The sequence below is a fragment of the Coturnix japonica genome, chromosome 10 (genome assembly GCF_054131305.1).
Source record: "Coturnix japonica strain WE chromosome 10, WE-NBRP24, whole genome shotgun sequence".
In the NCBI taxonomy this organism is placed as follows: Eukaryota; Metazoa; Chordata; class Aves; order Galliformes; family Phasianidae; genus Coturnix; species Coturnix japonica.
This window is the reverse complement of record NC_140672.1, coordinates 2,523,324-2,548,042: the sequence shown is the minus strand read 5'-3', so window position 1 is coordinate 2,548,042 and position 24,719 is coordinate 2,523,324. Positions and strand designations below refer to the sequence as shown.

Below are 24,719 nucleotides of genomic sequence, written 5' to 3'. Positions count from 1 at the left end.
AAAAACCTCATCCCTGGGGCATTAGTTGGGATCACATGGGTGAGCGTATAAAAATGATCCCTATCGGGACGGGGAAACTCGCTGCTGGAAGAGCCGGGGCACAACCGCCAGCGCCCGGACACACACAGGTAACCGCTGTCTGTCTGTCTGTCCATCCATCTATCTGCTCATTTATCCATCTGTCTGCCCTCCCATCCGTCTCTCTGTCTGTCCAGCTGTCTGTCTGCCTGTCCATCCAATTTAGCTCCAATAGAGTCTTGGCCAACTCAATGGGTTTTCACCTTTCTTTAGGGACGGCGCAGTAGGGTTGGAGATGGGTGGGTGGGCTGTGCTGGGTGGGTTCGGAGTCTCCCCACTGTCCTGCATTGCTGCTGTGGGGTTCTGTGATCCCAGGAGTTTGCTCCAATGCTTTGTAGCACCTCATCCTATGGTCTCCATTTTATGGTCTCCAACTCGTGGTCTTCATTTTATGGTATCTGTCTCGTGGTCTCCATAAGATGGTCTCCAATTTATGGTCTCCATCTCGTGGTCTCTATTTTATGGTCTCCATCTCATGGTCTCCATGTTATGACCTCCATCTCATGGTCTCTATTTTATGACCTCCATCTCATGGTCTCTATTTTATGCCCTTCACCTTTTGGTGTCCATCTCAGAGTCTCCATTTTATGGTCTCCATCTTGTGGTATCCATCTCTTGGTCTCCATTTTATGGTCTCCATCTCCTGGTTTCCATTTTATGATCTCCATCTCAGGGTCTCCATTTTATGGTCTCCACCTTGTGGTGTCCATCTCAGGGTCTCCACTTTATGGCCTCCATTTTATGGTCTCCATCTCATTATCTCCATTTTATGGCCTTCACCTTTCTGTGTCCATCTCATGGTCTCCATTCTATGCCCTCCATCTCATGGTCTCCATTCTATGCCCTCCATCTCATGATCTCCATTTTATGGCCTTCACCTTTCTGTGTCCATCTCATGGTCTCCATTCTATGCCCTCCATCTCACGGTCTCCATTCTATGGTCTCCATCTCACAGTCTCCACCTCATGGTCTCCATCTCTACCAGAGGCTGTTGCTTAGGAACAGGCTCCTTCCTTTCTGATTTTCTCCTATCTGTTTTTAATGCAGAAGCGTGCGGCCCCCCCGTGCCCTTAGCCACGCTCTTGGGGGTGCATTTAGGATGTAACCAACCCGTGTTGGTGCAGCAGATTTGGGATGTGGGAACCCTTCTTGTGGGGTTTCACCCCATTGCAAGCTGCATCAACATCCCCAAATACACCTCAAGAACAGACTCCCTGAGGTTGTTCCCTGGGTTGGGGGGGGTTTGTTTGGTGATGTTATGGGTTTATTTTGCACTGTGTGAGGAGGAATGGGAAGCAGAGAAGCCACAGGACCCAAATAGAAGCTCTTAACAGCTTCTGAATGAGGCGTCAGTGGCTCTCAATGCTGGAGGGGATGGGGAGGGCTCTATAATAAACCTGTGCCTATAAATGCCCCCAAATGTGGGGCAGGGGGAGGCAGCAGGACGGGCACATCAACAACACCTCAAAGCTATGGGATGCATTATCCACACAGCAGCACTTTGACCTGTCAGACAACGCCCCACCGCTGTAGGGTGCAAATATCCTTCAGCAGGACCTTGCACGTTGCTTTGCTTTGCTTCCTGGTTGCAAAAGATGCACCCGGAGAGCACCACCAGCTGCAGGCTGGGGTGAAGGGGGAGGTTTATGGGTTGCATAAGGCTTTCCCTGGAGGGCAGCGATCCTTTTGGGTTTAAATGCTTATAAACCATGTGGTGAAGGGCTGATATCCTGCAGCACAGCGATGGGATGAGCTCCAAGCCACAGGTTATTGGTGGGGCTGGGAGATGGGATCCAGATGGGCCATTTACAGTCTGGATATGGAGAATTGATTCCTGGGAACCCTCAGCTTGGAAGGACAGAGGATGCAATTTGCAGAAAGGCTCTTTTTGCTCATTTTAAACCCTAGAAACAAGGGGTTGGAAATCCTTGTGGCATTCCCTTTGGGCAAGCAGAGCCCTGTAGCCACAAGCTGCATGATTGGGGCTGATTCCAAACAGTGATTCCAATCTGGCAACGCAGCAGCATTTCCTGCTCCCTGTGCCAAGAGCAAAGCTCAGCCTCACCCCCAGCTCTGCCCTCTTGCAATCCTCACTCACAGCTCGGCTTTGCTCCGGGTGTTGGGATGTAGGGGCAGCAGGGGAGATGCTTTAGGTGAGAGACCCCCCCTCCATCCCCACAGCACCCTTGTATCACCATGCCATGGCTTCAGGCTTTGTGCTGAGGGTGAATGGATTCCAGCGTGCTGGTGGTGAATGGATTCACTTACCCCTCCTCTCCTCCCATTGCAGGCACTGCTGAGAGCACGACATGGACCCCAAAGGGAAGGGCAGCCCCACGGTGACAATGACAGCCTTGGCACGCAGCCTGTAAGTACTGTGCCCCCCTTCCAACCCCCCCATTGCCTGCACAGCCATGCTTTGCTCTTTGCTCCCGTGCAACTTGTGCCACCCTGCTGCAGGAGGGCACAGCACAGCTGGGTGCTGCCTGCAGCAAAGGGAAATGGTTGGGACCTTTTGCAATGCGGTGCAAATAAGGGTGCAGATCTCCAGCCCTACAGAGCACATAGGGTCATAGGGGTGCTGATTTCCAGCCCCATGGGGTCATAGGGGTGATGATCCCCAGCCCTACAGAGCCCATAAGGTTGTAGGGTTGCTGATCTCCGGACCTACAATACCTACGGGGTTATGGGGGTGAGGATCTCCAGCCCTACATCTCCGTCTGTGGGGTTCCATCCGTGGGGCTCCATCTATAGGGCTCCATCCATAGGGCTCAATCCATAGGGCTCCATCCATGTGGCTCCATCCACAGGGCTCCATCTATAGGAATCCATCCATGGGGCTCCATCTGTGGGGCTCCATCTATAGGGCTCCATCCATAGGGCTCCATCCGTGGGGCTCCATCTGTAGGGCTCCATCCATAGGGCTCCATCTATAGGGCTCCATCCATAGGGCTCCATCCATAGGGCTCCATCCCTAGGGCTCCATCCATAGGGCTCCATCTGTAGGGCTCCGTCCATGGGGCTCCATCCATGTGGCTCCATCTATAGGGCTCCATCTGTGGGGCTCCATCCATAGGGCTCCATCTATAGGGCTCCATCCATAGGGCTCCATCCATGGGCCCTCCCAGCCCTGCTGGCCCCATTCAGTGCCTCTACCAGGGAGGAGGTTGGGAGCTCCTGGCTGCTTGTTTTGCCTGGAAGTCACAATTGTGCTTTTGTTTTTGCACAGGACCTTGTTGTAGGGGGGGGGTATGAAGGGGGAGTGAAGGGATGTGGGGGGGTGAGGGGGGGGTCGTTAAGGAATTTCTGACCTTAACGCCGCCAGGAACTTTTAATGTCACAATTAAGCACCTGCTCCAGCGGAGCAAATAAAGCCAAATCATGTGGCTGGTAATAGGGCTGCACGTTTCCTTCCCACCCCCCCTCCTCCCTCCTCCCCTTTTTCCCCGTGACCCACTCGAAAGGAGAAGCAAAGCAAAACACAGATCCCATTAGTAGGGACAAACCCTCAGCGGTGGCTGCATATGCCCCTAATAAAACCCCAAAGGGGACCCACCCCCCTCCCCCCTTCCCCAGATAAGAAATCCCATCTCCTTCTGCTATGGAGAGAGAGATCCCAGTGCTGCGAGTTAGGTGAGCGTGGGGTGAAGGTGGGCAGTGGGGGTTGGGTGCTGGTGATGTGACAGAGGTGCCAACCCTATGGGTGAACCCAGCCCTATATGTGACCCCAACCCTATATGTGACTCCAACCCTATATGAGACCCCAACCCTATGGGTGACCCCAACCCTATGGGTGACCCCAACCCTATATGTGACTCCAACCCTATATGAGACCCCAACCCTATATGTGACCTCACCCCTTTGTGTGAACCCAACCCTATGGGAGACCCCAACCCTATATGTGACCCCAACCCTATATGTGACCCAACCCCTATGGGTGGCCTCAACCTTATGGGTAACCCTAACCCTATGGGTGAACCCAACACTATGGGTGACCACAGCCCTATATGTGACTCCAACCCTATGAGACCCCACCCCTTTGTGTGACCCCAACCCTATATGTGACCCCAGCCCTATATGAGACCCCACCCCTTTGTGTGACCCCAACCCTATGTGTGACCCCAACCCTATGTGTGACCCCAACCCTATATGTGACCCCAACCCTATATGAGACCTCACCCCTTTGTGTGAACCCAACCCTTTGGGTGACCCCAACCCTATATGTGACCCCACCCCTTTGGGTGACCCCTCTTCCTTTGGGTGAACCCAACTCTATATGAGACCCCACCCCTATGGGTGGCCCCAACCTTATGGGTAACCCTAACCCAATGGGTGACCTCAACCCTATAGGCAACCCCAACTAAATGGGTGACCCCAACCTTATGTGACCCCAACCCTATGGGTAACCTCAACCCAATGGGTGACCCCAACCCTACGGTTGAGCCCAACCCTATATGAGACCCCAACCCTATATGTGACCCAAACACTATGGGTGACCCCAACCCAACGGGTAACCCCACCCCTATGGATGACCCAAACCCTATGGGTGTCCCCAACCCTATATGAGACCCCACCCTTTTGTGTGACCCCAACCCTATATGAGACCCCAACCCTATGTGTGACCCCAACCCTATATGAGACCCCAACCTTATATATGACCCCAACCCTATGCAACATTTCTGTTTCTGCGCCGTTCCATGCAGTAAAAAGGGGATGAAGAGGAGGAAGAGGAGGGGGCAGAGATGGGGGGATTTGAGGGGGTGAAGGCGTCGTTGTAGTGTTTTATGGGGGGGAGATGGGGCTGTGAGCCCCCCTGGTTCTGCTCCCCCCACCCTCATAGTATATGGCGACCCCCCCAGTTCTGTCCCTGCTGTGTAGTAATGGGACTGGGGGCAATGGTGGGGTCCAATGGAGGGGGGTTAGGGGCAATATGGGGCCCTTTGGGGGGGTTATTGGTAGGGGGGGTCCTATAGGAGGGGGGTTAGGGGCAGGATGAGGTGCTGTGGAGGGGGATTAAGGGCAGGATGGGGTCCTATGGAGGGTTAGGAGCCAGGCAGGACCCCATAGAGTGGAGGTTTAACCCCTATGAAGGGCTGAGGGGTGGGATAGTGGGATAGAACCAAGTGGAGGATTAGGGGGGTGGTCCTATAGGAGGGGGTTAGGGGCAGGATGAGGTGCTGTGGAGGGGGATTAAGGGCAGGATGGGGTCCTATGGAGGGGGGTTAGGGGCAATATGGGGCCCTATGGGGGGGTTATTGGTAGGGGGGTCCTATAGGAAGAGGTTTAGGGGCAGGATGAGGTGCCGTGGAGGGGGATTAAGGGCAGGATGGGGTTCTATGGAGGGTTAGGAGCCAGACTGGACCCCATAGAGTGGGGGTTTCAGACCCCTATATAGGGGTGAGGGGTGGGATAGAACCAAGTGGAGGATTGGGGGGGGGGGGGTCCTATAAGAGGAGGTTTAGGGGCAGGATGGGGTCCTATGGAAGGTTAGGAGCCAGACGGGACCCCATAGAGTGGGGGCTTAACCCCTATGAAGGGGTGAGGGGTGGGATAGAACCAAGTGGAGGATTAGGAGGGGGGTCCTATAGGAAGAGGTTTAGGGGTAGGATGAGGTGTCGTGGATGGGGATTAAGGGCAGGATGGGGTCCTATGGAGGGTTAGGAGCCAGACGGGACCCCATAGAGGGGGTGTTTCAGACCCCTATATAGGGGGTGGGATAGAACCAAGTGGAGGATTAGGGGGGGTCCTATACGAGGGGTCTGTGCAGGCATAGCATCCTATGGGGGTCACAGGGACACAGGGCTATGGGTTCACGGCTATTTGAGGAGGGGGGGGGGGGGGTGAGGGTCAGGATGGGACCCCACCCCCATTAGCCCCCCTCGGGGCTCGCTCTCAGCCAATGAGAGACCGCTGGGGGGGGTGGGGGTGGGGAGGGGGCGGTGCTTTTTAGGGCCGCTTGTTTTTGTGAATGAGAGGCGGAGCGGCCCCGACCGCAGCGCGCAGCGCAACGCCCGATCCGCGCAAAAGGGGGGGAATCCGCGCAAACGAGATCCGCGCAGCGCTGTCGTATCGCGGATGCGGAGCTCGGAGCGGCCTCTGCGCCGCCATGGGCCTTAAAACGCGCAACTCAGCACAAGAATTGCGCGCAATTTTCATCCGCGTAAATTACGCCGTCATCATCATGTCCGGGGGGGTTCAACCGGCTCCGGCCCCTGGGAGCCGCCGCTTCGTCTGTGTTGGTGTAAGTACGGACCTCCCCATCCTTCTGCTGGGGGGGGGACACACAGCCAGGGCCCTATAGCCCTATATTGCCCTATATTGCCCTATATTGCCCTATAGCCCTATTGCAGTGCCCCCCTAATCCGGTTGCTCCGAGTCCCCCCCCCCCGTTTCCCCTTTGCGATGCCCCACGCTGCTCCCTACCCCTTCGTTCCCATTGCGATGCTCTCAGTCCTCCGAACACCCCCCCCCGGCCATAAAGCAACGCTCCGGGCCCCGCTGCTCCCCCCGGCCCTATTGCAGTGTCCATCCGGATGCTTTGAGCACGCCCTGGCCCTTTTCCCCTTTGCAATTCCTTGCATCCCTATCCTGGGTGCTCTGAGCAGCCCCGGCCTTATTGCAGTGCCCCGGGCCTGCTGCTCCCCGGCCCTATTGCAGTGCTTATATGGATGTCCTGGCCCTATTGCAACGCCTCACACCCGTTTACAATAATCCCTTCTGCAATGCCCCATAACCTCTAATCCGTGTGCTCTGAGCACCCCCGGCCCTATTGCGATGCCTCAACCCTAATGCTTTGAGCCCCCCCAGCCCTATTGCAATGCCCCCAGTATCTGTGCTCCAAGCATCCCCAGCCCTATTACAATGCCTCAATCCCAATGCTCTGAGCACCCCTGGCCCTATTGCAATGCCTCAATCCCAATGCTCTGAGCACCCCCAGCCCTATTACAATGCTTCAATCCCAATGTTCTGTGCCCCCCCAGCTCTATTGCAATGCCCCCAGTGTCTGTGCTCCAAGCACCCCCAGCCCTATTGCAATGCCCCCAGTATCTGTGCTCCAAGCATCCCCAGCCCTATTACAATGCCTCAATCCCAATGCTCTGAGCACCCCCAGCCCTATTGCAATGCCCTAATCCCAATGCTCCAAGCACCCCCAGCCCTATTGCAATGCCCTAATCCCAATGCTGTAAGCACCCCCAGCCCTATTGCAATGCTTCAGTCCCAATGCTCTGAGCACCCCCAGCCCTATTGCAATGCCTCAATCCCAATGCTGTGAGCACCCCCAGCCCAATTCCAATGCCCCCACTGTCTGTGCTCCAAGCATCCCCAGCCCTATTACAATGCCTCAATCCCAATGCTGTGAGCACCCCCAGCCCTATTGCAATGCCTCAATCCTAATGCTCTGAGCCCCCCCAGCCCTATTGCAATGCCTCAATCCCAATGCTTTGAGCACCCCCAGCCCTATTGCAATGCCTCAATCCTAATGCTCTGAGCATCCCCAGCCCTATTGCAATGCCTCAATCCCAATGCTCTGAGCACTCCCATCCCTATTACAATGCCTCAACCCTAATGCTTTGAGCACCCCCAGCCCTATTGCAATGCCCCCAGTGTCTGTGCTCCAAGCACCCCCAGCCCTATTACAAAGCCCCAATCCCAATGCTCTGAGCACCCCCAGCCCTATTGCAATGCCCCAATCCTAATGCTCTGAGCACCCCCAGCCCTATTACAATGCCCTAATCTCAATGCTCTGAGCACCCCCAGCCCTATTACAATGCCCTAATCCCAATGCTCTGAGCACCCCCAGCCCCATTGCAATGCCCCCACTCTGTTTTAGGGTCTCCCCTCCCTTCGTTGGGTGGGATGGAGGATTTTTGTTGTTGCAAGGCAACGGCTCCCGGGGGTGATGGTGCAGTTGCTGTAGCAACTGCAGGTTGGGCAGCATGGAAAAAGCAGTTTGGGGTGTTGTGTTTTATAGGAGGGGGTGGATTAGGGGCCCACAGTTTTGGATATGGGGCAGATGAAGCATTGGGGATGAAGTTTGCAAGGGGCTGCTGGCTAGATTTGGGAACCCTATTAATAACTGCTGCAGAGCAACGTGAGTCCTGACAACCCATTGGGGACCTCCTGACCCTATAGGGGACCTCCTGACCCTATAGGGGACCTCCTGACCCTATAGAGCAAAGCTCTGCTTCAAGGGAACAATATGGGAACTGATCTCCAGGATCTATAGGGGCAGCAACTGCATCCTGCCCCTATTTGCCATGCCCCCAAGGGAGCATCCCAGCTCCCTACAAGCAGGAAGGAATGGGGCTGATGGTGGCAAGTTTTGCTTTGAGATCAACCCCGGGTGCGATGCTTTGGGTTCCTGCTGCATCCCTGCACAGCCAGGTGTGTGTGTGCAGGAGGGAGCTGCTCACATTGCAAAGTCCTTGCCATGCTGCTCCGCTCGGAGCTCCCCGCGTGCAAGCGCCGGTTGCCATCGTTACGGGGTATTTTTGCTCCAAGGTTTTGTGCTGGTGGTTTATTTTAGCATCTCAGGAGGGGGTGATGGATGAGGGGGGGGGGGAAGAGAATGGGGCTGATTTGCGAAGTTTGAAGAAATTGGGATTTTTTTTATCCCCCCCCCCTCACCCATCCATTTGTTTCCTCTGTGAGTATCTCCTTAATCCCAATCCTTGTGCTCCGAGCACCCCCAGCCCCATTGCAATGCCCATCCAGACACATAGAGCACCCCCAGCCCTATTGCAATGCCCATCCAGATGCATGGAGCTCCCCCAGCCCTATTGCAATGCCCATCCAGACACATAGAGCACCCCCAGCCCTATTGCAATGCCCATCCAGACACATAGAGCACCCCCAGCCCTATTGCAATGCCCATCCAGATGCATGGAGCTCCCCCAGCCCTATTGCAATGCCCCCAGTCCCAGTGATCCAGGCACCCCCTACACTATTATAATGCTCCCAATATCCTTGGCCCTATTGCAGTGCCCCCAGTCCCAGTGATCTGGGCACCCCATACACTATTACAATGCCCCCAATGCTCCTGATTTCCTTGGCCCCATTGCAGTGCTCATCCAGCACTACCTGGCCCTACTGCAGCATCCCACACCCATTCCCAATACTCCTTCCCCTATTGCAATGCCCCCACCCCCATTGCAATGCCCATCCAGATGCATGGAGCACCCCTTGGCCCCATTGCAATGCCCCACACCCGTCCCCATGCTGCAAGGAGTTAATTCTTGCAGATTTGAGCTCTGAACGCTGCTGCTGTGCACATGGGCCTGCAGGATGTGCTCGCTTTGCATTGGGCTCACAGCTCCTCGGGGGAGGTTTCACGTTGCACCTGGTGCAGGGGAAGAAATGCAACGAGCATCTTTGCTGCTCTGGGTCAGAAGCTGGAGCAAACAGGGTGGGAGATTTGGGGGGAGGTTGGTGCAAGGGGGTGTGCAGAGCCCCGTGCAATAGAAGCAATAGGGGTTGGCGGTGCTGCTGTGCGTGCTCCCATCTGGAAGCTTCGTTTGCAAATGCTGGAAAGGGAGAAAGGGGAAAGAGGAGGAAAAAAAAAAAAAAAAAAAAGCCTCATCTCACATGAACAAGCATGAGAGAGGGAGGGAGGGGAGGAGGGAGGGAGGGCATGTGTCTGACGCGCGGCACAGCAACGCACGCAGCCACGAGGATATTAAATTTTAAAGGGGACGGGCTGGGATGCGTGCAGGGAGGAAGGAGGCAGCCGTGTTTGCTGAGAGCTGGGAGCATCCTCTCGTCTCTTCTTACCCTTCAGGTCCCAATTAATGGATTCTGACATGGATTATGAGAGGCCAAACGTAGAAACTATCAAGTGCGTCGTGGTCGGGGACAACGCGGTGGGCAAGACCCGGCTCATCTGCGCCCGCGCCTGCAACGCCACGCTCACCCAGTACCAGCTCCTCGCCACCCACGTGCCCACGGTGTGGGCCATCGACCAGTACCGCGTGTGCCAGGAGGTGAGGGACCAACCCCATAGGGATGGGGTTGGGGATGGGGCTTCCTCGTGGGATTTACTTCTCCATGTCTTGAGCTTGGTGGTGGTGGTCATCTTGATGATGGGGATGGGGTTGGAGCTGCGGCTTCCTTATGGGATTTATACCTCTGTGTCCTGAGTTCGGTGGCGGTTGTCCCCTTGGTGGGATGGGTAGGAGTTGAGGGAGTGAACCCATAGGGATGGGTATGGGGCTTCCCCATGGGATTTACTTCTCTGTGTTCTGAGCTTGGTGATGGTGGTCATCTTGGTGATGGGGATGGGGTTGGAGCTGGGGCTTCCTCGTGAGATTTACACCTCTGTGTCCTGAGTTCGGTGGCTGTCATTCCCTTGCTGGGCTCATCCCCTTGGTGGGATGGTTAGGAGTTGAGGGAGTGAACCCATAGGGATGGGTATGGGGCTTCCCCATGGGATTTACTTCTCTGTGTTCTGAGCTTGGTGGTGGTGGTCATCTTGGTGATGGGGATGGGGTTGTGGATGGGGCTTCCTCATGGGATTTACTCTTCTTGTGTCCTGAGCTTGATGGTTGGCCAAGATGATGAGTCCTACCTTGGTGGGATGGTCATCCTGGTGGTGATGGTCCCTTTGCTGGTATGGGAAGGAGGTGAGGGTCCAGCCCCATGGGGATGGGGGATAGATCTGGGGTTTCCCCATGGGATTTACATCTCTGTGTCCTGAGCTTGGTGCAGTAGTCCCCTTCGTGGGATGGTTATCTTAGGGACCATTGTCACCTTGCTAGGATAGTAAGGAGGTGAGACCAACCCCATGCAGGTGGGGATGGAGTTGGAGGAGTAAATTCCACAGGGAAGACTCATGTCATCCCCTTGGTGGCAATGGTCCCCTTGGTGGCAATGGTCCCCTTGGTGGGACTGTCCCATTGGGAGGATGTGGGGGCTTTTCCTGGTGCAGAGCTCCAGGATTCACAGTGTTTTTATTGCCACAGGTGCTGGAGCGCTCGCGAGATGTGGTAGATGATGTTAGCGTGTCCTTGCGACTCTGGGACACCTTTGGAGACCACCACAAAGACCGGCGCTTTGCATATGGCAGGTAAGGAAGAGGAGAACCCCATGCTGAGGTGGGAGGTTCTATTGCCCAGATGGATCTTGACCCTTTTCCCCCTCTCAGATCCGACGTCGTGGTTTTGTGCTTCTCCATCGCCAACCCCAACTCCCTGCACCATGTGAAGACCATGTGGTACCCGGAGATCAAACACTTCTGTCCCCGTGCGCCCGTCATCCTGGTGGGCTGCCAGCTGGACCTGCGCTACGCCGACTTGGAGGCCGTCAACCGGGCACGGCGTCCCTTGGCCAGGTGGGAGACATCCATGCCCCCAAATCCCTTCTCCTTGCCGTGCATGTAGAGAGGTCGTAGAATCATAGAGTTGTTTGAGTTGGAAAGGATCTTCTAGTCTGACTCCCCTATAATGAACAGGGAAACCTGCAGCTCAGTCATCACCCATCTGGCCTGACCTTGGGCTGGGACATCTCTTCGTTATCTTTATGATATGAGGTTTCTAAATCACCTTCATTATTTTTTCTTCTTCTCCAGGCCAATCAAACCCAATGAGATACTTCCCCCGGAGAAGGGAAGGGAGGTGGCCAAAGAACTGGGGATCCCTTATTATGAGACGAGTGTGGTGGCCCAGTTTGGCATCAAGGATGTCTTTGACAACGCCATCCGTGCCGCCCTCATCTCCCGCCGTCACCTGCAGTTCTGGAAGTCCCATCTACGCAACGTGCAGCGGCCCCTCCTCCAAGCCCCCTTCCTACCCCCCAGGCCCCCTCCTCCCATCATCGTGGTGCCGGATCCCCCATCCAACAATGAGGAGCACCCGGCCCACCTCTTGGAGGACCCCCTGTGCGCAGATGTCATCCTGGTGCTGCAAGAGAAGATCAAAATCTACGCACACAAGATCTACCTCTCCACCTCCTCCTCCAAGTTTTACGACCTGTTCCTCATGGACCTGAGTGAGGAGGACCAGCAGAGCAGTGCAGGGCATGGTTTTGGGGTTGCTGTCACCGCAGCTGCTGAGAGGATGCTGCACCAAGAGGAGAGGCACCACGGACGGGATTTCCTCCTCCGGGCTGCGAGCTTTGATATCTGTGAAAGCACCGAGGAGGGCGGCTCCGGCCAGAGAAAACCGTGCCTTAGAGCCTCCACCAGTGATGGGATCCTACGGGGGAACCGCTATGAGAACGGGGAACGTGGGCTGCGACGAGGACGGGACCTCTCCTCTTGGAGCCGGGCCTTCATCAGCATCCAGGAGGAGATGGCGGAAGACCCATTGACCTACAAATCCAAGCTGATGGTGGTGGTGAAAATGGATGCTTCCATCCAACCGGGTCCTTTCCGGGCCGTGCTGAAGTATTTGTACACGGGGGAGCTGGATGAGAAGGAGCGGGATCTCATGCACATCGCTCACATCGCGGAGCTGCTGGAGGTGTTTGACCTCCGCATGATGGTGGCCAACATCCTCAACAATGAGGCGTTCATGAACCAGGAGATCACCAAAGCCTTCCACGTCCGGAGGACGAACCGGGTGAAGGAATGCCTGGCCAAGGGGACTTTCTCGGGTACGACCCCGTCCCCTTCTCTCTTGCCCATATTAGTACTCTGAGATGCCGTGTGCTCTTCCTTCCTTGGGATTTTGGATGTGCTCACACACAACCTTTGTGTTTCTGGGTTTTTCACCTCCAAGTGCCATCCCAGGCCTGAAAGCACCACGTTCTTCCTCTAGCTGGATTGGTTTCACGTGGACACACCAAATGGGGCTGTGGGAGCCCAGGGTAGAGCAGAGCAAGGGACGCTTGTCCTTGGGAGGAACAGGGAGGAGGATGGGGACATGCTTTGCAGTGTGTGGGTGAGGCTTTTCTCCCCAAGTTGCCCTTTGCTTTCCAACACGTCACTGTTCACCTTGGTAAAGCCCTGAGGCAGGGCTGTGTGTGGATGACGTAGCCTTTCCCTGAGCTCCTTGGAGGATGCTGGAAAACAAACACGTCCTTAGGGCAAAGTACAAGGCCATACGTTTATCCTGTCCCCTTCCCTTTGGTGTCTTGTGGTGGGGATGGCTGAGCCTTGTGTGACGGGGCCATTCCTCTGTTCATTTGCAGATGTCACCTTCGTGCTGGATGACGGTGCTATCAGTGCCCACAAGCCCCTGCTCATCTCCAGCTGCGACTGGATGGCCGCCATGTTCGGTGGTCCCTTCGTGGAGAGCTCTACTAACGAGGTGAGGATGCGCTCAGGGAGGGTTTGGGACAGACATGGGGTGATGATTGGAATCATAGAAAGATTAAGGTTGGAAGAGACCTCTATGATCATCAGGTCCAACCATTAACCCATCCCCACCGTGCCCATAGAATCATAGAGCCATAAAGGTTGGAAAAGGCCTCCAAGCTCAAGTCCAACTGTTGACCCATCACCACTGTGGGTGTTACTCTTGTAGGTGGCACTTCCTTACACCAGCAAGAGCTGCATGCGGGCCGTGCTGGAGTATCTTTACACTGGGCAGTTCAGCTCCAGCCCTGACCTCGATGACATGAAGCTCATCATCTTGGCCAACCGCCTCTGCCTGCCCCACCTGGTGGCTCTTACCGGTGAGTTGGTGTCTCCAAAGCTTAATGGCAGCTCTGTGTCCACCCCATCCCAACTACCCCCTTAAGTCCTTCTGTGTCCCACAGAGCAGTACACCGTCACCGGGCTGATGGAAGCTGCACAGATGATGGTGGACATCGATGGGGACGTGCTCGTGTTCCTGGAGCTGGCACAGGTAGGTGGGGCCTTGGGATGAGTGAGGTGGGGGTGACACCGCCATGGCACAGAGGACAGCAGGATCTGGCCCTTGATGGGGATTGGGGGCCTTGGGATGGATGAGGTCCCCACGGTGGCTCTGACACGTGCTCCATCTCCTGCAGTTCCACTGTGCCTACCAGCTCGCCGACTGGTGCCTCCACCACATCTGCACCAACTACAACAACGTCTGCCGCAAGTTTCCCCGCGACATGAAGGCCATGTCGGGAGGTGAGCGCTATGGGGGTCGGTGTGGGGCTGTTGGGGGGCATTGGGGGCACCTGGCACTGTGCTCACCCCTGATATCCCCACAGAGAACCAGGAGTACTTTGAGAAGCACCGCTGGCCGCCGGTGTGGTACCTGAAAGAGGAGGACCATTACCAGCGGGCGAAGAAGGAGCGGGAGAAGGAAGACTACCTCCACCTCAAACGGCAGCCCAAGAGGCGGTGGCTCTTCTGGAACTCCCCTTCCTCCTCTCCTTCGTCGTCGGCAGCCACAGCCTCCTCTTCTTCTTCTTCCTCCTCCTCCTCAGCTGTGGTTTGAGAGCCCATCCTTGCTGTGGCTCCAGGAGGTGAGGAGGAGGAAGGCCACCCAGCGCCGGATGGGTGCCACCAATGGGTGCCCCGAGGAGATGGAGGGAGTGCATCCCCACAACGAGGGCTCTGCTGTCCCCATGCCAGCGCCGGGACTGGCACAAAGCAGCAGCAGAAGAGGTGACAGGAGCACGAGGGCTGTCTGGTTTTGTTTTCATTCATTCTTTCTTTCCAACATAAAACGCATGAGGATGGAGAAGAGAAGCATCCCGCTTCCACCTACAGGAGCTGCAGGGTATAGGGTTGGGCTTTGCAGGATGCCATCCTGCTACCCCTTGGACTTGCAGTAGGGTGAGGAGGGAGCCTGGTCCCCAAAGGACCAAGGAGAGGATCCTACTTGGCTGCAAGAGCCACGCACCGCGGCTCCATCCACTTCCATGGAGGGCTGTCCCCACTTTGGGGAGCTGCTGGGGGGAAAAGGAGCCCCTCTCCTCCACCTCTCCCCCATGGAAAGTTTGGGCCTGAGCAATGCAAGAGCCCAGAGTGCACACGTTTCACCAAAAAAAAAGAAATTTAAAGCAAAAAAACCCACCCAAATAGATATAGAGATATAAGACCACCAAAAGAAAGCCAAAAGAAACCACCAACCCCCACCTCCCCCAGCACTCAACCCCCACGCTCCCAGCTTGGGAGCTGAGCCTGGAAGGCTCCGTTGTAATAAATGCTATTTGAAAAGCCCAGCGTAGTCCCTGTGTGTTTGGGAGGAGTGGAGAAGCACCGCAAACCCAAATCCATTGGGAGTTGATGCACCTGGGTGATGCTTCGTGTCACCGCTTGTTTTGGATGCGGGAGCAAAAGGAGCAGGTGCAGCGGGTGCAATGCTTTGCAGCAGGTAGGATGAGGTTTTGTTCCCTTTGGAAAGCATTTCCAACATGCATGTCCTGCAGGAGCTACACCCTGCTGGGTTTGCATGCAGAGCAAAGCACCGGGCTGCTGTATCCTATCCCTGTGCTGGCAGCTCCTGCTTTGGGTGCTTGCAATGAGAAATGCCCTGCATGTGATCCAGCAGGATGGCTGGGGGGCAGCCTCTGTTTTATTTGCAAGCACAGCATGGATTTGCAATGCAGCTCCAGCAGCACATGGCCTCTGTTTCGAGCTTGCAACCTCCTGCTTCTACAGGCAACTAAAGAGCATGGGACCTGGAGCAAAAGCAGCGCAAGTTTGCAGCTGAGGACCTGCAGCAGCATCGCTGGTGGGGATGCAGAGCTCTACCCATGGCGTGCAAAGCTAAAATGGAGCAATGTCAACGTGATGGCAAAGCAAAGGGGGAAAAGGGGCGAGGAATCGGGAGGATTGATGTTGTTTTTAAGTTTATTCTTCATAAAGCCAAAACACAAAAGAATCCTGGATAAAAACTAACTGGCTGGGCCAGAGCTCTGTATAAAAACCACACCGTCACGCAGAGTTAAAAAAAGGAGAAAAAAAAACGGCTATTTTTATATTATATTTTAAGTTAACGTATGTACGCGTTTACAAACAATAAATACATAAATACAAAAGTCCCGCTGGTATTTGGCACAGGGGTGGAAAGGACGGAATGGGTTGCAGAGGGGGCTGTCCACAACCCTGTGCCTGCACAGGGGGAGCTCCTGGTGTTGGGCTGCAGCCCCCATTGCCCAGCCAAGGGGTGCATTAAGGCTGCAGCACCTCATCCCTGAGCTGTGTGTTATCCCTGGAGGTGGAGGTGCAACCCAGCCAGCTGGGTGCTCCCATAGCTCTGGTAATGGGAACGAACCCAACCAGGCTCTACAACCTTATATCAGCAGCCTCGGTGCCAATGGATCAAGCCCACATCTCTTTACAGTCATAGAATCATGGGCTTGGGTTGGAAGGGACCTTGAGGATCATCCAGTTCCAACCCCACTGCTATATAGTCTTGTGTCTACTCCTAAGGGCAAGCAGAACTAGCTACGAATGCAACTCTAAACAGACTGCAGAGGGAAACCCAAGAGCCCCAGAGATGCTCACCCACCAAGCATGCAGTATAAGCACGACGGTTGACTTAGAGATGTTCTACAAGCAAAAATAACACTAAAAATATACATTAAAAAAAACATTAAAAAATGGATCCAGTTAGAAACAGCGAGTGCCTGCACCGAGCTGAGGTCTGTATAAAAATCAGTGCTTGCAAATGAGATGATCTCAAAGGCAGCTTGGAAGAGCTGTTGGCTCGTTGCATTGGCCAAGTGAAATCAAGGCACTCGCTTGGCTTCCATAAGGCAGCACCAATGCTGAGTGTGGCAGAGAAGACCCCAAATGCTTCCCAATGGGATCAACTCCTCCAGGCTCAGCTGAACTGTGCGACGGCTCCGGGTGAAAGGAGCCAGGATAAAATACTATCACCGAGGTCAAGGGAAGGGTTCTCAGAGCAATTCACATAGAATCATAGAATTACCCAGGTTGGAAAAGACCTTGAAGATCATCGGGTCCAACCGTAGCCTATCCAGAACCCTAACTCTAAAATCCCTACACTAAATCATCTTCAATTCCATATGGGGAGACATAGGGCTGGCTGTTCTCAGCTCACTTCATACTGGAAATAACCCTCCTTAATGAGTTCGGAGGCAATTCTGACCGCCACACCATTAAGGCCAATGCGAGGTAGGGTCTCCAGCAGTGTATTCACAGAGGCTTTGTCGCCTTGTTTGTTGAGCCACGTGTTGAGCATCTGATAGAAGGGCTCCCGTGAGCCTCTGTCGTGCTGCTCTGCCAAATAAAGGTCGTTTTCCAGCAGATCGAGGGCTCGGCCGAATCTCTTCCATTCTGGGAAGGGCACCACGTTAACAAAGGTGTCGAAAGAGCGACGCAAAACTGGAACGAGAAGGGAGAAGCTAAAGGAAAGCAGATATCTGGGCTGGAAAAGCTTCCTCAGAGCCCTTGGGTTCAGCCCATCCCTGCCCACCAGAGCATCCCAACACTTACGGGTTATGGGGTCCTCTCCTGGCACTGGAACCAGCTTCTTCTGGGTTTCTACGCAGGGAACTGAGATTCTTGGTGCCATGTGCTGAAAAAGGAACGTGTTACAGCACCCAGAGAGCTCTGGCATGAGCACTATCCCCCCCCACCCTGCTAGGAATAGGGTTAGGGAACATCTCTGGGTACTGCTGGGGCAGGAGATTGCCACATAGTCCCAGGACACCCCTCAATGGGGGGCTCCTAACACTGGGATGGGGGGTTCCTAACACTAGGATGGGGGGCTCCTAACACTAGGATGGGGGGCTCCTAACACTGGGATGAGGGGCTCCTAACACTGGGACGGGGGGTTCCTAACACTGGGATGGGGGGTTCCTAACACTGGGATGGGGGGTTCCTAACACTGGGATGGGGGACTCCTAACACTAGGATGGGGGGCTCCTAACACTGGGATGGGGGGCTCCTAACACTGGGATGAGGGGCTCCTAACACTGGGATGGGGGGCTCCTAACACTGGGATGGGGGGTTCCTAACACTGGGATGGGGGGCTCCTAACACTGGGATGGGGGGCTCCTAACACTGGGATGGGGGGTTCCTAACACTGGGATGGGGGGTTCCTAAGACTGGGATGGGGGGCTCCTAAGACTGGGATGGGGGGCTCCTAACACTGGGATGAGGGGCTCCTAACACTGGGATCGGGGGTTCCTAACACTGGGATGGGGGGCTCCTAACACTGAGATGGGGGGCTCCTAACACTGGGATGGGGGGTTCCTAACACTGGGATGGGGGGCTCCTAACACTAGGATGGGGGGGGTTCCTAACAATGGGATCACAAGAGCTCATGGGTGCTGGGCAGGGAGAGGTTTGCTCAGTACTGAGTGTAGAACAAAGGAGATGATGGGCACAGAACATCTCCGTGCCCATCTCTATATCCATCTTCCACCTCTGTGCCCATCTCCATCTCTGTGCCCATCTCCACCTCAGTGCCCATCTCCACCTCTGTGCCCATCTCCACCTCCGTGCCCCATCTCCATGAAGACACCTTGGTTCAGCCCTGGAAGCCTTGGAATTAAATCAGCTCAAGGCAGAGGAAAGCAGCAGAGCTCAGCCATGCAAAGAGGAGCAGAGGGGCACAGTGCCATACCTCCAGCTCCACACCACGGGGAACCTCTGAGCCCTCAATTGGGGCGAGCAGCTGCTGCTGCTGCTGCTGCTTCTGGTAGATCTGCTCATTGCAACTGTTGTCCTGAATCCCCAACTGCTGCAACAGTCTGTTCTGCTGGGAGAGAAATGCAGAACAGCCAAGCTGGAGCCCCCCATCCTCACAGTGGGGGCTTCAGGAAACCCCCATCCCCCTCCCCTCTCCCCCCACCACAGCCTTCCCATGAGCTGCAAGCAAAGCATGGAGCAAGCAAAGCAAAGCCCAGCACAACTCACCACCACAACACCGGGCTTCCTGCTCAGCTCCCCACCATCCCCTGGAAGATAAAAGCAATGCTGTCACCCTTCTATCCCCATGGGATGTCCCCCCTTCCTGCCCACACCCTATAGGGTGAGGACCCCATGTCTATGGCCCATGATCCCCCTTCATATAGGGTGAGGACCCCATGTCTATGGCCCATGATCCCTCTTCATATAGGGTGAGGATCCCATGTCTATGGCCCATGATCCCTCTTCATATAGGGTGAGGACCCCATGTCTATGGCCCATGATCCCCTTTCATATAGGGTGAGGACCCCATGTCTATGGCCCATGATCCCCCTTCATGTAGGGTGAGGACCCCATGTCTATGGCCCATGATCCCCCTTCATATAGGGTGAGGACCCCATGTCTATGGCCCATGATCTCCCTTCATATAGGGTGAGGACCCCATGTCTATGGCCCATGATCCCCCTTCATATAGGGTGAGGACCCCATGTCTATGGCCCATGATCCCCCTTCATATAGGGTGAGGATCCCATGTCTATGGCCCATGATCCCCCTTCATATAGGATTAGGACCCCATGTTAATGGCCCATGGTCCCCCTTCATATAGGGTGAGGACCCCATGTCTATGGCCCATGATCCCCCTTCATATAGGGTGAGGACCCCATGTCTATGGCCCATGATCCCCCTTCACCTGCACTGTGGTGTCTGCGGCAGCATCTCCATGCTAAGAACACCAGCAGGATCCCCAGGACCACAGCAAACAGCACGGTGATGAAAATGATGACTGCTAAAGCAAACAACATGGGGGTGTAAGGAGCTGCTGCCTCAACAACAGCCCCCAGACCCCATCCCTCACCCCATCCCAATCTTACAGGAGGAGCTGGAGGAGTCATCCAAGGGAGGACCGCACTGCAGGTCACTCTGTTGTGTGCACGGAGCGATCCTCACTTGTCCTTTGGGGCACCTACAATGGGGGATATTGGGCACGTTGAGCACCTGGGGATCCCCCATAGGAACCCAAGAGCTTCCCAGCTCCCAACTCACCGGGTCTGGCACTTCTGGCATATCTCACAGGGGTGGTCGGGTAAACAGAAGGTGCCATTCTTACAAGCACATTGCCTGTTCCTGGTGGCGATGCAGGGACTCACCTCCACCTGGTCTGTGGGCAAGAAGCAACACAGCTCTGCTTGGGCTCTCCCATCTACTCCCCATTGAGGCCAACAACCCACAAGGGTAGCCCAGCTTGCTCCCCAGGATGGAGTTTTACTTTGCCCACACCCCAAAGCAATGATTGCATTAAAGCTCCCACAGCAGCTTGCAAGCACCGCCATGCACCCAGACCCTCCCAATCCTTGCTGGAGGATTCACAGCCCAGCTTTGTACAAGGGACGCTGTGCTGCATGGAGATGCAGATCTGGATGGGATGGGATGGATGATATGGTATGGTATGGTATGGTATGGTATGGTATGGTATGGTATGGTATGGTATGGTATGGTATGGTATGGTATGGTATGGTATGGTATGGGATGGTATGGGATGGGATGGGATGGGATGGGATGGGATGGGATGGGATGGGATGGGATGGGATGGGATGGGATGGGATGGGATGGGATGGGATGGGATGGGATGGGATGATGTTGGGTTGGGATATGGGGTTGGATGGGATGGGATGGGAGAATGGGTGGGATGGGGATGGGATGGTATGGGATGGGATGGGATGGTATGGGATGGGATGGTATGGGATGGGATGGGATGGGATGGGATGGGATGGGATGGGATGGGATGATGTTGGGTTGGGATATGGGGTTGGATGGGATGGGATGGAGAATGGGTGGGATGGGGATGGGATGGGATGGGATGGGATGGGATGGGATGGGATGGGATGGGGGTGGGGATGAAATAGGATGAAATGGGATGAGATGATGATGGGATGGGATGGAGATAGAATGGGATGGATGGAATAGAACAGGGATAGGATGGGATGGGGATGGGATGGGATGGGATGGGATGGGATGGGATGGGATGGGATGGGATGGGATGGGATCCACTGTGTCAGGTCAGGATGCAGCCAGCTCCCTCCAATCCAAGCACACCCAGCACCAGCTGCTCCTTAGGATGGATATCCTCCCTTACACAGCTTTGATAGCAACCCACACACCAGCTCATACCTTCCCTACACGTCCGGCAGCTCAGGCACTTAGGGAAGTCATTTGGATACTCAGTGAATTCATCTTTCTTACAGGGGAGGCACCCGATGGAGACATTTGCAAGATAGGTGCCTGCAAGAAGGGGTGACATGGAAACAAATACAAGTTAATGCACCACATTGGAGGCAACGTCTTTGCAGCAAGAGCTGATTCTGCTGCCATTGAGTTGCATGGAGTGACTTGTGGCTGCCTTACCCATAGGACACTTCTTGCTCTCCAGGAGCGTCCTCTTGACTGGCACAGCAGATCCCAAATGAACCTTCTGTTAAAAACATGGGAGAAAAATGGGTTAGAAACACCCCAAATCCTTGATGCAAAGGAGAAGCATCGCACCGGGACAGCCTGCAGCTGCTGGACACGATGATACCTGCTTTCCTTCCCCTATTTCTGAGCACGTGAAGCAACAGAGCAGAAGAAAACAGCACAGTGCTGTGCAGGGATATTAAAGAGCAGCAAGGGAGGTGGTGGGGAGGAAGGCTGAGCTGCTCCATTTCCACACTATTGAGGCCTCAGGACAGAGCATAGAGACATGTAAGGCAATGGCAGCCAGGCAGAGGCACCGTAACCACATTGTGCCCTTCCTTAGAGCACATATTTCTTCTATGAGTCAGAAATGCTGAACCAGTACCTCCAAGGCACTGCAGGAGCAGATATTGGCCCCCCCTTCTTCCTCTTCCCACAAGGAAGGGTGTGGGCAACCGAGCACAGGGACTGAGACAGCAAACAACAGCACATGGAGGGGACACGTCCTAAAGGAGCCCTGGGTTCACCATCAGTATTACTGTAAGGAAGCATTGCTAGAGTTATGGGGCAGGAAGGGAGAAGAGAAATAAGAGCACCTCACGTCCAGGTCACACCGCCTGTCTGAGCTGTTTGGGTCTTTAATAAGGATAAAAAGCCTTTTTATTCTGTCTAACATAAACACTTTGCCTTCCATCAGCTTGAAGGGCTTCACCAAATAGAGACGTGGAAGCTTTGGTGGATGTAAGAGCTCATTGCCTGACCTCACAGGGGGGGAAATAAAGCTCCTTCTCCATTCAAACCCTGCTAAGTTGATCTCACCACCAACACAACCCCGGCTGCCGTTGGGAAGGGCCCCTCGGGTGTGGGATTTCATCACTATCACAAAGCAGAACTGGGTATGATAAGGTTACCGGCCATCCCAGCCTGTACAACAGCCCTGCAAAGCAACCGGGGCCAGAACCACCCCCCAATGTGCATGAAACACCCTCAGCACTGTGCTAGGAATCCAATATCCTCATCCACTCCAAGCCACAGCAGCAAAACTCTGTGATTTTTCCTTCTTTTCTGTCTTTTTTTCACCCAAAGGAGGAACAGGAGCACAGCAGCATGGATCCCATATAGAATCCTGCAGCATCCTCATGGCATTAATACAGCACCAAAGCTCCACTTTGGGTAGAGAGACTGTGAGCCCTGAACCATTTCTAGCCACACTAAAGGGGTTTTCCTTTGACGTAGTTGGAATTTGAGCTCTGGCAGCTCCGGGGCCATTGCTCCTCATGTGCTGGTGGCCCAGGTCCAGGCATGATGCAAAGGAGACCAAAGGAAGGAACCGTGACGCTGTATCGGACGACAGTCATGTGCAACACAGAGGTAAACAGAGAAATAAAGGCCTGGTCTCAATGTCTCCATAGGTTCTGGCATCAGCCAGGCTTTAAGATACAGGAAAATATCACCTCAGTCCCTAAATCCCTATAAGCTGAAGGTGGAAGGAATGGGGTGAGAAGCTGATGGTCTTTTAGGGTTGGATGGTGGGCATCCCATTGGGGTCTGAGTGTCTTTGTGATGGCACAAATCACAACCCAGCTCCCAGCCCAGCCTCGGGGATGCATTTCTATGGAGCCAGGTGAGGCTGTAGGTATATACGGGCACCACCCATCCATGCAGGAATACAACCCACGCGTGGTGGAGTTTTGGCCCCGATTGCTGCCTGCACTGAGGTCTGGACACTCATTATATGGGGTGATGGGATCCATTCCCACCCTCCAGGCCCCATTGCTGCCGAATGTTCCCGATGGTCACAGTGATGTCACACGGACAACAAAAAGTGGGGAATTCCCTCCCAGCCTGGCAGCCATTGCAATCCATCCCCCATAGCTGTCCCTCAGCCCTATAGCGCACATGGCCACAGCCCCATAGGGCTGATAACCCCATCCCAACCCCCTCTGTGCCCCACAGCCTCAGCTCCACACACCCCTGCCCCTAAAACCCACTGCTCCCACCCCATGTACCAGCTGAGTCTCCATAGCCCCAGCATTCCCTACACCCCCCAGGTCAGCTAAGCGGCCCTATATCCTCACCACCCCCTGTATGGGGGCCAGGTGAACCCCCAAAGTCCCTGGGACCATGGAAGCCCTGCAGAGCCCCTAAAGCAGGGGAACCCCCCATAGCTCCATAGCTCCTTTGGTAGCCCCTTTATCCAGGGAGACCCTCTATGCCCTCAGACCCCCCCACAGAGTCTGGGTGATCCCATACTTCTGGTCTCCCCCCTGTCCATAAGTCAGAGCCCCTCTACACCCTCAGACCCCCCCCCCACAGCGTCTGGGTGATCCCATACTTCTGGTCTCCCCCCCATCCAGAAATCCGCCCTAAAAGAGAACTCCAACCCCCTGCACTCCCCCATCACCCCCAGCTCCATTCATCCCATACACCCCCATTCCATTATCTCCCACCTATTCCAACCCACTCCCCATGCCCCCCCTAAAACACCCCCCCGCTCACCCAACCTCGCTTTACCCCCCACCCCATTACTTCCCATACAAAAACCCATCCCCTATTCCCACCGCTCCAAATAGTGCGGCAAGTCCGGGCATGTCGCGATAACATCGGGAAGCACCATCGGGAATCCCAAGACCCCAAAACATGCCCTGGGTGTCCCTATTTACCCCCCAGACCCCCCTATTTCCCACCCCCCAACCCTCCATCCCCATCCACGCACCGCGAACAGCAGCATCAGGACGGAGCAGAACCGGAGCGCCGTTATCATCGTGCATTAAAGCGGAGCGAGCTGCTCCCCGAGCTGATAGATCCCGGATTCGGATTGAGTTTCGGAACCTTGGTTTTCGGGTCAAAATGAAAGAGGGTCAGAACTCGAAGTGAATTCCACGAGCTTCGTTGAGGAGTGATGTGTAATGCAATGCGGGCAGGTGAGGAGCTTGATAGGGAGGTGACGTAGGAGAGGAGGAGGAGGAGGAAGAAGAAGAGGAGGAGGAGGAAAAGGGTTGGACGAGACCGAGAAACAGCGGCAAGTTTTGCCTCGAAATCACTTAAAAGAGGGAAATATGAACCTGGCTCATACAGAGAGAAAAACGGAACGATCCCAATAAGCCGGAAAATGGGGAATTCCGGCTCGTTTTAGGGAGAATCAAGTGAAATGGGGGGGAGGAAAAACAGCCCAACGCTAAAAAATAAAGAGGAAAACCGAAAAGCTTCGGGTTTGCTGCTGTGTCACAACGAGACCCGGCGAGGTAGGGGGGTGTGGATGGGGTGGTTGATAAACTACCCCAAAAACAAGGCAAAGAAACGCAGCCTCTCGTTAATCTTTCTCTAACCTTGAACTTTGGGTTAATAGAACTCACACCGAGAGCCGGCTCGCAAGAATTCCGGCTTCTGGGCTCTCCTCCCCCCCCCACCTAGAGATGACTCACCCGGGTTGAGTTAAATAACCCTTCAA

The 24,719-nt window shown here is 54.9% G+C and overlaps 2 protein-coding genes across 8 annotated transcripts; one reads left to right on the top strand and one right to left on the bottom strand.

The window, feature by feature from the left end:
- Positions 1-15: 15 nt before the first annotated feature.
- Positions 16-15,975, top strand: RHOBTB2 (Rho related BTB domain containing 2). Of its 4 annotated transcripts, none has more exons than XM_015882998.3 (11): positions 16-128; positions 2,369-2,446; positions 9,857-10,058; positions 11,037-11,140; positions 11,219-11,404; positions 11,642-12,666; positions 13,204-13,322; positions 13,539-13,689; positions 13,774-13,862; positions 14,008-14,113; positions 14,197-15,975. In XM_015882998.3, exons 2-11 carry the CDS (start codon positions 2,388-2,390, stop codon positions 14,424-14,426), a joined length of 2,271 nt encoding a protein of 756 aa, XP_015738484.2. In that variant the 5' UTR covers positions 16-128; positions 2,369-2,387; the 3' UTR covers positions 14,427-15,975. The 4 variants fall into 4 exon arrangements, with proteins under 4 accessions (XP_015738484.2, XP_015738483.2, XP_015738485.2 ...); XM_015882997.3 differs by lacking the exon at positions 16-128 and adding an exon at positions 2,118-2,231; XM_015882999.3 differs by lacking the exons at positions 16-128; positions 2,369-2,446 and adding an exon at positions 3,594-3,711.
- LOC107323583 (tumor necrosis factor receptor superfamily member 10B-like) lies at positions 15,908-24,659 on the bottom strand. 4 transcript variants are annotated; one of them, XM_085510457.1, is made up of 10 exons: positions 23,985-24,634; positions 21,221-21,287; positions 20,987-21,097; positions 19,862-19,976; positions 19,690-19,781; positions 19,509-19,601; positions 18,827-18,867; positions 18,534-18,665; positions 17,399-17,480; positions 15,908-17,287 (listed from the first exon to the last, which is right to left on the bottom strand). In XM_085510457.1, exons 1-10 carry the CDS (start codon positions 24,030-24,032, stop codon positions 16,995-16,997), a joined length of 1,074 nt encoding a protein of 357 aa, XP_085366583.1. In that variant the 5' UTR covers positions 24,033-24,634; the 3' UTR covers positions 15,908-16,994. The 4 variants fall into 4 exon arrangements, with proteins under 4 accessions (XP_085366583.1, XP_085366582.1, XP_085366584.1 ...); XM_085510456.1 differs by having other exon boundaries at positions 19,509-19,604; positions 23,985-24,583; XM_085510458.1 differs by lacking the exon at positions 18,534-18,665 and having other exon boundaries at positions 19,509-19,604; positions 23,985-24,659.
- Between the last annotated feature and the right edge of the window lie 60 nt (positions 24,660-24,719).